The following is an 11990-nucleotide window of genomic DNA, read 5'->3' as shown; positions in this document are numbered from 1 at the left end:
CCATTTATTCACTAATTCAATTGTATAGACCTAAATGTATTGTCTTAGCCTCTTAGTAGTCGTTTGTAATGAGAGAGTTATTGCTTAGAGCTTACTAAGGCTTTGCTTGTGAATAAATGGGCTTCTTACATCCCCTTTGGCTTTCTTTAATAAGTACACCATGCTAAGAGCTTAGAGTTAAATTGTTGGATATAGTAAGAGGATGTCACTTGACTTTAGTGTTGTTAAGACCAAAGAGGAAAATGTCGCGATATTATCATATATCGAAGGGTATCGACATGTGCTACAGTGTCTCCCTTTTTGCTTTCGAGGGGATTTGAACCTCAAACCTTTTCCATCTGGGCTAACTTGCCCTTTGTTATATAATGTGCACTAAACTTATATATACTTAAACTCATTATATACAGAAAATATTAAAAAAATATTTTAAATAGCAAATTAATTATAATTATTTTATAATTAAATGCAAAATTTTCTTTTAATTAATTACCAAAAATATAAAAATTATATAATTTTCTTCATAATGTTTTTAATATCATTAATAATTAATTAAATATTAAAAAATTATATATATATATATATATATATATATCATAATTTATTTTATATTGTTTAATACAATTAAATTAAATGGATCATATTTAATATTAATACATATTTTAAAATTAGACATATTATAATCAAATATCATAATATTAAATATAATTTAATAATAAATGTACACTTATAAAATTCATATTTTTATCGATGCATACGATATTATTATCAAATATGATAAATCATATTATACATATATCAAAATTTTCAATAAAATAACTTTTAAATGTCTATTATACTTCTAATTATATTATTATGAGGTTTTCCTTACATTTTCATGGGTTTTTAACAATTTTAAGCTTACCGATATTTTTTTCCAAAATATCCGTTGATATATCTTCGATATATCCGATATATCCTCGATATATCCGATATATCCGTAAAATCGAAGTACCGATATATCTGTGATTACCGATATTTTCATCCTTGGTTAAGACAAAGTGGTTAGGTATTGATTTAGTTCTTCGAAGGTTGCTAAGCATGCATCATTCTATCCATGCCTAGATTCCTTCTTTAGCAACACAAGGATAGGACAACATTTATATGTTATCATTATGAAGAATCTTTTGAGGGCCACTAAGCATCCCATACTCATAATTGATTATGGTCAATGTTTGACATTTTTAGAATAGATTGGCTTTAATCCCTCTTTGTATGATAAGGAAGCCTAAAAACTTTCTTGATGATACTCAAAAAATGCATTTTGGTCAATTTTATTAAGATTTTTGTAATATAACGAAAACTTATGCTAAATGCCTACAAAGGTCGACCCTTTGTTTAAATTTGACTAGCATATCATCAACATATTCTTCCATGGTTTTTCCTATCTTATTGACAAATACATGATTTATCATTTTCCCTTTTGTTTGCTTTGTAAGGTTTTATAATTATGTAAGAGGGGTCAAACGCTTTCTAATGGGGATCAGAACTTTTTCCAACTCTTTTCCCTTTTGTCCATCTCATAGGGTTTTTTTTCCTTTGCTCAAGGCCAAGTGAGGAGCCTAGTTCAACAATTCTCTAATGAGATGAGCCATTATTGGGGTTAATTTCCTAGATTTCCTAAATTTGAGATCTTCTTTGAGTATAAGGTATTTTCTAGTCTTAGAAAATAAGCCTTAGATAGTATTTGGAGAAGAATCTAAAGAGGTTAGACCTTTTTGGCAATTATTATTTGAAAGATATGATTGTAGCTTGGATCATACATTCTTGAACTTGGGAAAGTTCAAACGTTGAACCGATGGATGTATATGTGTATTAATTTTCCTATAGTTTTTCACACTTAAAATAATGCCTCTAGTCCCTTTATTTTATTAAATAGAGTGTATTTATTGGGCAGTGAATTTTGACACTAGTTCTTCAAAGTTTGAAATAGACTTGGGCGAGAATAAGTGAAACCACATCAAAGTTTGCCTTTATAGGCTAGAATGGAAAACTTTTCACAATAACAAGTTATTATTTTGAGTTAATATCATCATTTGGCTCACATATAGTAGATGTTCAAGAGGGTCACAAGTTCCATTGAACATGTAAACTTGGCAACAACAAACCCTTTAAGGCTTCTTCCACCAAGATATTCTCAGTGAAAAGGGTGGAAGAGATTCCTTGAACCATTAGTAGTCTTATGGGCTCTAAGGCTTACAATGGTGAATACAATTTGGCTACTCTACTTCATGTAGGTGTGCAACTGTCATGTGATGGTGAGCAAGTAGGTTAAGATTGCTTTGAGTTGGTTGAGTCTTACTCTCATTCCTTTCTTGTCATTGATCATTTTCCTAAACACTACATTTTTGGAAAGAGTAAACGCTAGAGTGCTAGTTAATATCGTTCAAATTGTGTCTTAGTTGTACATTCTCTTAGGCTAGAGCCTCGTTTCTTTTGGATTGCTTTTACATGCTTTAGTTGTAGAGGGTCCCAAATTCGAGATTGTTGGTTAGAGTACATGTACTATGGCAAACTAAGTGACTTTTTGACATTTCCCACAAACAATGTCAATTTATTTCATTCTTTGATAATTCTTTAGATCATCCTTCAAAATTTCCTCAACTAGCATTTCTACAAATATAGAATGTTGGGATTAAGGGGAAGGGAGGGAGAGCCAGTCAAGCCAACCCCTCTCTTAATATAAGATCAATCATATAAAACTAGAAGTTGAAAGATATAAATGGATCATAGTCTTCACTTGCCCATTAGAGAGGATTGCTTTGGTTTTATAGCTCTTCATTAGATGCATAAGATAACTATTATGAATATTGTAATATTAATGTGTCAACTATTGGTTACGAAACTGATGTATTAGATGTTTGTTACATTGAGATGTCCGTCCATATGAATTGTGTGGTGGGGATTTTACAACCATGTAGTTATAAAAATGGTAATTTCACATCAAATACATCATTATGAGAGATTTTTTTTTTCTATGATTGTGTGGTAGATATTATATAAGTATAGAGCGCCACATTTGTCATAACGATAACTTGTATCTTTAAATGACATGTGTCATTTGTTTCACATGTCCATATAAAAACACTTTCGAAAACTAGGAAGTACTTTTAACTCTTTTTAAAAACACTTTCAAATAAGTTATTAAAAAAATTCTCAAAAAATAATTGTTAAATATTTTTTTCATTAATTTTTAGAAAAAAATAATTATTTGAAAATTTAAATATGGCTTATTCATTTTAAGGTAGCGTACACTTGCATATAACACAAAAGTTTTCAAAATGTTTTCTAAAACTATTTTTAGAAGAAAAAAAAAAAGAGAATTGATTCAAAGATCCCTTCCATGTTTTTGCCCTTTCAAATTAAATTTACGGTTCCGATTTGGCTGAGACCTGGGTGGCCCAAGATTGCGCCAATATGGACAAAGCGTCAATTATTGATTTCTTTTTAATTGGTTTGCTTTGCCGACAAATCCACCAATAACTTTTTTTTTTTTTCAAAATCCACGTGTATTACCAAGCACGAAGGCTTGATTTCTTTGTATTTACACGTTGGCTGGTTCCATATATGACACAACAAAATATCTTGTTTGCCATTTCTCTTTGTGGGTTTGCTCTGCCCGAGGACAGATTTAACATAGATTATCAAATAGTTAATTTTTTGAATTAATTGATTAGAGGGCCGGAAAGATTCAAATTCGTAAATCTAACCCCTACCATTTTTGAACTTGAAAAAATATATATATATATATTCATAAATACCCTTCAACAATTCAATTAATTTTACAAGAAAAAAGTGATTATTTTTATCAAAATAAATATTTTTTAAATTGAAGAAAAGTGAAATAGTTAGAAAAGATGAAACAACCCCTAAATTTATTCAAAAAATAACTCTTTTTTAAAGAAAGTATTATTTATATAATAAAAAATTGATAAAAAAAAATAGAGGGTTAAATTTTCAAATTTAAGTTTTTAATTACCTTTTTAATCAAATAAAAAAAAAGTTGAAGGTTAGATTTACAAATTGTGAATAATTTCATTTCTTTTATACAATCAAATAATCTTAATTTTCTCTTATAATCAAGCTATTTGGCCGAAATTATTCAACAAATTTATTAATTTAAATAATATTCATAATTTAAAAAATATTTTTCAAATAATCAAAATACTTGTATGCTTCATAAAAAATTTGTAAAAATTTCATTTAAACAAAAAATGGTTGTATGAGGTTTTATTCTAATTAACTTAAAGCATTTAAATGATATCAACTTACCATCTATATATATATATAGATAGATGTAATGAATTCTTGGATACATGCATTTTAAAAATTTAAAGCGTGGACTCATTATGTCTATAATAAGAGCGAATCATTGCGGTGACCTCCCTCTCCTTTGTATTCAACATTTGTCTCATCCGTTGTCTTCCATGGAAGGAGAGGGGTCCCATTTGCTGACGAGGTCCCGTCGCAAAACAGTTAAAATGTCGTATCACCAAATGCCAAACTCCAAATTAATTTAAGACTGAAGATCACATGTCCCGTCCTGCTTGGTGGGAAACCCACCTGGCCTCAAAGCCACTTTAGCCACATACGCATCCAACAGCTTGGGTCACTGGATTTCCCACTATTTACTTCACTCAAGTCAAGTATACGGTATACCATCACATCTCCTCTGTATTTACTATTTACGCGTGTACACCTCTCTGATTTGGGTACCACCCGTAGGGGTTCGTTTGTATTTACGCCAGTACACTTCTCTGATTTGGGTTCCTCCCTTACAGGTGTAAATTAGATTGGTTCCATTTTTTCTTTTTCTTTTTCTTTTTTAAAAAAATCAATCAATATAATTGATTTTATATATATTTTTAAATGAAATTAATCAGATTTGAAATGGAAAACCAAATCAAATCCAACATTTTAAAATTGGTTTTGATTTGATTATCATGAATCAATTTCGATCTAACTTAGAGATTTTTTAGTCCTCAGCCCAATTGTAAATTTGCATTTGTTTTAAACCCAAAACTCATTAATTTATATCATTTTTATTATTGAAAACCGAATCAACATGATGGATTTTGATTGGTTTGAACCAATTTGTTGATTTTTTGGATTACACCCCTAACCAACCAGTATGTAGAGACAAACTGGCTTTATTGCCTTAAATCCTAATCAAGGGGCAGCCCAGAGAAGACCCAGCGCTGAACAAAGATCATATGCTTCCCAAGTTGAATGATTGAATTAAAAGGGTGGATACATGTTGATCATTCTAAACATTAACCCAAATCATATTTAGAACTCGTTTGACAATGATTCTAAAAAATACTAGAAAACAACTACTTTGATGATAAAAATTTTCGGGTTCTAGATGTTTCTTAGAATCACTTTAAACGGATTCTTATTGATTAGGATATCTACTTGCTATGATCATACTAGGAAATGTCAACTCAAAAGCCTCACCAAATCAGGCACATGAACCAATAAAAATTTAAAACATAGGTAAGCAGAGCAAATACCAATGCAGTAGAAGAAAAACATCAATCAAAAGGAGAATTTATTCTAAAAGCTGGAATTACTAACGAAAATACTGTTTTCAATGCTTCTAAAGCATGACTAAGAAAACATATCCCGCTGACAATTTATCCAACCTACCATTCTCATTTAACATTTGCTGACCTACTTGAATTTGGCCTGAACACAGCCTGTACTACTGGGAAATGAGAAGAGGGCTGCATTTATGAACTCCTCGATGTATAGAACTACAGTTAGTGCCTTCATCTGTAAGCGGGTTTCATTTTCGGGCGTTTGAGCTACAGCATACCGTGGAAGCCTGCCGAATCCAGAAGTACTGCTTTGATTTGTTCAGGCAGTACATCCTGGCCTTCCCTGCATTGCTGATAGACAACAGAGAAATAATCAAAGTCTAGAGGACTGTATCTAGTCAAAATTGCTGCACTCCAGAAAACAAAGACCAATCCCCATCAGATCACAGTATGGAAACATAGGGCCTATTTGGATGCAACATGAATATGAAAGTGACCCATAATGCCGCATAGGATTTCAATGTGTCTCTTGAGCTTTACTTATAGCATTTTACAATGAGCCCAATTTGTAGATGAAGTGTAGAACCCATCTTAAATGACAGATGACTAGCAATTTAGTCAATAGACTGGAAGTCAGTGGAACCTAACTAAAAACTACTAATGACTTTAGGGAGATGAGAGATCCATACTTAGAAATGTTGGTAATGGTGTTATTCTCAAGGAAACAAAATGGATTTGTGCCTCCAAAAGATACATAAAAATCATGGGATGACTTCATTTTCAACTGTCCACAACCTTGTGACTAAAATTTGAGAGAGCAAGCAAAGTGAGTAAGTCTGTACAATGGATGGGCATAGCAAACCAAAATTAGTGAGGTTCTAGAAATCATCTTTGTAGGCACCTAGAAGAAAAAATTATAACGCTCAGTCCAGAGCATGTGAACCACAGATGCTAGAACACCGTATAGGTATAGGAATGGTAGGGGGACAAGCATCTTATGGAAAGAAACAAAGAAAGGGCAGGCTCAGACTTTCAGGACTTTTGTCCATATCTTAACAACAAAGGCCTTGTCTCAATTTCAAACCTGCTTTCATCTATATGGACTTTTCTTTGCGAAGAGCCCTCCTTAAGAGTCCAATGCAACTAAACAAGTTTAAATCCTAATTTTTCTATGGTATATTCCGTATCCTGCATTATTTTAGTGGAAAAGTTAAATCAAAAAGTTGGCACGCAACACCAGTACTGTGTGAAGCAGAGAGATGCATTCATACAGGTACCTAGCATGAGAGCAGGGCATTCATCACTGAAACAGATTGTACCATGAACATACTATACAATATTTTATTTTGAATCTTTACTAAAGCATTAAACAAAGAGGAACCTAAAGGTAGTGATAAAGGAAGAAGTATACCTCAGCTCTGAATACATCCAATGCAAACCCATTGAAGCAGCTGATGACAGCCTGCTGGATGTCCAATCCAAGGTTGTCCAGAGCCCTCATTGTGGAGAGCAGGAGACCTGGTCTGCGGGCACAAAACATATGAATGTTTACAGCCCTTCCTTCTCTTACCCTTACCTCCACCTACAAAATAAATAAGTCCAGAATTAGCGAATTCAAAGGAATTCCCTGCATTTAAGGCATGAATCAATTCAGGAGAACATAACAAATAATATTTTAAATGCTGAAAAATCAAATTCAATTCCACTGAATGCCAAAGCCACATAAATCATATTATGGGCTCCATCTCAAAACCATTAAGTAGAAGGACAGGATCCAACTGCAGACTTAACAATTACTGTGATACAGGACCAATAACCTGCTTGTGGGCCTCACCAAGCAAAGATTCCATGGTTTTAATTAATAGGTTCTATCTGCAAGGTTGTCTCAGAAATTAATACTATCATCCAGGTGCTATATAGCTTATTACACAAATCAGATCATCAAATGAAGAGGAAAAAGCAATTTCAAAAACAGGACCATTTATTGGTCATCCATGCTAATCAGCATCTCTTCTATATATTAAAAAGATGACTGCTTCAAGTACAAATACAAGTCATTTACTGGTGATCAGTTAAATAAGAAATCAACTTGATATATTAAATTAACTGAAGGTTTGCTGTGTTGGCACACTGATACGGTTCCCTTGGGAAGCAGATTTGAGCATCGACACCCATTTTATAGTTCATTTGTTTTCTTGGTTACCAAGTTGATTTGAGTTCTCACATTGTATCCTTATTAGGTAGGTGAGACATCCAAAGGACGTAAGAGTGATTTTTAATAGGAGACTTCAACTCAAACATAAAGCAATTTACAAACATATTAAGCATGACAAACTAAAAGATGTGCGATCAAATTGTAGAACCTATTTTTTCTAGGACTGACTGGACATAAACTTTAATAAAATAAGACAATTTATTTCTACTTGCATCAAACTAATGAAATTTACCCTTGCTGGTTGACTTTTAGGACTTGGCAATGAGCTAGGGCATAGCTCTTCTTTGACACGGCAGGGAAGGGTAGGGGGTGTGGGTGTCAAAGGATGGAAGCTTGTAGAAGCTGGTGCCAGCAAAGAGCCAGATGGGGTTGATTCCAGTTCATTATGGAGATCATTGATCCTTTGCAAAAGCTCCTTCAAGTACTCAATAGCATCCCCAAGGATAGAAGCTCTATCCATCTGCAAATTTGAGCATTAGTTCAAGTAATAGACACATTAATAAACACGTAAAAACACCAAAGCGATTGTGTCATTGAAGAAACCACAAATGATCCCTGATTTGAGACAGTTCAGATACTGTCTTCCCTAGAATCATTGGATTCACAATGGCAAAATTATAAAGTTGCAGCTTAATTTATTTTCATTTTTTTTTCTTTTGAGAATGAAAAGATTAACTTAATCTTTAACTGGGATTTCTTCTAGGGTGTTGTTCCTCCACATAAATTCTCATAGTCCTTTGCATATCCTTTCCATGAGAGATTACTTCAAAAGTAAATATAACGGCTAAACTTTACATGCTGGTTACATAACTTCCAAAACAACTCTATTTGGCTCTTTCTCTCAAAGAAGGAGGAAATGGTTAAAAAATGATAAGAAATGAAGTCAATTTTAAGTTTCCAGAAACAAATGGAGCCTAAAGGAAAAGAGAAAACATTGAAAGGAAAAAACATTAAGCTAGAATAAATGGAATAAGGGAAGTTATTTCAAGAGCAAGTGTCATATATCTTAATGGTAGAATCTAGAGGATGATATACACTAACTGAAGATTATCAAGAAAAACCTATGAAGCAATTTTTAATAAATTTATTCAAGGGAAAACCATTATGTGCCATAGAAATTGATTACCTTGCTGATCTTGGGCACGACAGACCTAAGCATGTAGAGCCTGTCATTAAGCTTCTTCCTCCGCCGCCTCTCAGCCATAAGATTTTTGGCCGGAAGCCCCTTCTTCTTCCCTTTCTGATCTCCACCAGTCACAGTACTATTAGCATTTGAGTTACTTCCACCGTTCTTGGCGAGCTCATCCACGGTGGGCTCATCAGAATCATAATTCAAACCCGAGACGTCGAAGCTCCCCTCGTCGATCTCTTCCTCTTCATTTTTATTCCTTTTCTTCTCCAGTTCTTCATCCACTCTGTTTCCCCAATTCCCATCAACCACCATCGTCTGTACTTCACTACTTCTAGAACCCAAAAACCCTAAATTCCCCAATTTATCGCTCGCACTGGAGCTTTGTCGAAGCGCTGCTCGCTTCTGAAAAAGAGTTGGCTGTGCGCCAACTGGAGGGAAAACTTCGAGCGGCCTCAAAACCTTGGACCTGTTGAGGAAAAGGGAGTTACCAGAACCATCGAAACCCTCAAAGCCGGTCGGAGTAAAACCAGCGCCTAAGCTTCCAGTACTGTCTGACGCCGGCAACAAACGAGAAATCGGAAACTCGGAACTGGAGCTGAGCTCGGGAGTTCCCATCTGAGTTTGCGAACTGAGACCGGTGAAACCCATCAAACCAGGCGAATTCGAGCTCTGAATTCCCTGTAACGGTGCGAGAAACCCAGGTTCGCAGCCCAAATCGAAGCCATTGTCAAAAGGGTTGCTGCAGACGACGTTGAGCAGCGAAGAGAAGCACGACTTCGGGGGCAAGAAGGGCTGCGACTGTGAGGGGTCGAGAGTGAACGCCGGTGAGGGAGAACACGAAGAGGAGGAGTCCAGCGGCTGCAACAGCAGAGAATCAGTTGCCGCAGAGGGATTCGAACAAAAACCAATGTCTCTGATATCATGGTGGTTTTGGATGGCGTGGATATCTTGGTGAGCCGGGTTCATACTGCTGTTGACGTACCAGTCACCTTCGAGCATGGATTTGAAGGTTGAAAGAGAGGCCCCCATGTCATCGTCCTTGGGCTCAACTTCATTGTTTCTGGTCCAAGAAACAGCGTCCTCGTCATCCCCATCCATCCAGACGACGCCGTTCACTCTGGACAGCATTTCTGAAGTTGCTTTGAGAGATTTGAGAAAGAAGGAAAGAAAGAAAGAAAGCAAGCAAGCAAGAAAGAGAAAGAGAGAGAAAGGAGCTGTGAGGAAAAAGGTAGGTAGCTTTTTCAGTGCATCGTTTTGAAGAGATTTGTAGATTCCAAAGTTTGAACGTTATGTACAGGAAACGAACTGAGACCGCTGGCGTGGTTATCTGTTTCTGGTTTCTGCTGCAGCTTTGATTGTTTTTAACAACTCTGCCCCTCATGTACAAATATATATCCCTTTAAAAGTAGCTATTATGACTCTCCTCCCCACTACCCCACTTTCCTCTCTTTTTTCCCTATTTCCCTCTCTTTTTCCTCTCCTCCTCCCTCTCCGTCTTATTGTCTAAACAAACAACACAATCTCCCAAATAGAGAAGATATTTTTACCATTTCTTATATTTTAAAAATATTTTTTCAAATGGATTTTTTTGCCATATTTTTTTATTTTTCTAAAATTTCTTTAAAATTTTTATTTGAAAGTATGGTTTTTAGTACACTTTTAAACATTATATTTTGAAAATATGTTTTTAAATTTGTATTTGAAATATAGCTCCGAACTAATTTTTAAAAGAAAATTGACGGATGTTATTATGAACAATAATTTCAAAAAACCCGTATAATTATTTATAAAATGAGTCATTTAGTGCTTAAATTCTATGGATTATGTTATTATGATAATCTCGATTTCAACATCATTACATATTAAAAAAAATAACCAATCATATCATATCATATATGTATTTAAATCTTATTATTTTATACAAACCTCTATGTTCATTAATTTATATTTAGATCTCACTATTTTTGCATTTCTATCGATATAGATTTCAATGCTATTTCATTTACATATTTCACGAATACAAATTCTATACCTAAAATTTTCCTAAAAATTAATAATAAAATCATTACATTTTCAATGATTTTACTAACACATAGGAGTTATTAATGTAGGAGACAATATTAGAAATCCCTTTTGGCTTCCTTACTAAATTGAGAGGAAGAGCTTTTGATGGGACTAATATATCCATTCAAGGGGCTTTTATGTTTTAAGTGAAAATCTTGCCCCTAATTAATCACTCTGAAATACATGTTCTGAAGTGATGTACTGTACAATCACGGAGCATATTAAAATCTCATACTAGCAAGATGTACAGCTTGAGATGAAAACAAAGTGTGCTGTGAAAGTGGGTCCACTTCCATCCCCACATGGCTGTCTGAAATAGGACACTTCAAGTGGTGGGTCCTTTCTGGATATGGGTCGCTCTCTTCCTTTGTCATCGTATCTCTACATTTCTCATCTGCGATCAGGTAATTAGAGGCGGAAGGACTCCCGGCCCACCCTCCCTTTAATGGCATCACCACATCTTGCATGATATACTTATCAATGAAACCCCAGATTTATTTATTTCCCATTAATTATTAACATAAAAATGAAAAATCATTTTCATCCTTCAATTTGAAATTTTGCTGACATGCATATTCAATTATTCATGTGAAGTGCAAGTGAAAAAGCAAGATATGAGCTCGACAGCTTGTCTAAACTCCTCCACAAAGCCTCAAACACAATTTTGTTACGGCTCGAGGAGTTATTATTCTTCTTAGTGATATTTCTTTTGAACAGAAAATGAGTCACCCGCCCCTCGCCCATTCCCATGGGCCATTGCCGTGGCCATTGGGAGCATGCAAAAGAGTAAATTGGAATAAGTTTGATGGGAGGAAAGCCGAGGTTCTCGTGATTCCTTTCCATTCACCGCACCTAATTCCCAAGCCACTTCCTTTCACTTCTCCAGTTGTTCAACGCCTGTCCTGCTTCGATTACACTTGTCTCTCTCCGACGCTAGAAATTATTTAGGGATGTGGACAAAATTAAGAGACAACTTTAACCGTCCTGGATTGGGAGGGACAAA

At 34.6% G+C, this 11990-nt stretch overlaps 1 protein-coding gene across 1 annotated transcript; it reads right to left on the bottom strand.

The window, feature by feature from the left end:
• Window positions 1–5557: 5557 nt before the first annotated feature.
• On the bottom strand, window positions 5558–10294 carry LOC117930898 (transcription factor ICE1). Its single transcript, XM_034851681.1, has 4 exons — window positions 8918–10294; window positions 8024–8251; window positions 6988–7158; window positions 5558–5927 (listed from the first exon to the last, which is right to left on the bottom strand). The coding sequence occupies exons 1-4, from the start codon at window positions 10049–10051 to the stop codon at window positions 5844–5846; spliced, it is 1617 nt and encodes a 538-aa protein (XP_034707572.1). The 5' UTR covers window positions 10052–10294; the 3' UTR covers window positions 5558–5843.
• Window positions 10295–11990: the final 1696 nt, after the last annotated feature.

Source organism: Vitis riparia, chromosome 14, assembly GCF_004353265.1.
Source record: "Vitis riparia cultivar Riparia Gloire de Montpellier isolate 1030 chromosome 14, EGFV_Vit.rip_1.0, whole genome shotgun sequence".
NCBI classification, from domain to species: Eukaryota; Viridiplantae; Streptophyta; class Magnoliopsida; order Vitales; family Vitaceae; genus Vitis; species Vitis riparia.
Note: the sequence above shows the minus strand (reverse complement) of the source record. Positions and strands in the feature narration are given on the sequence as shown.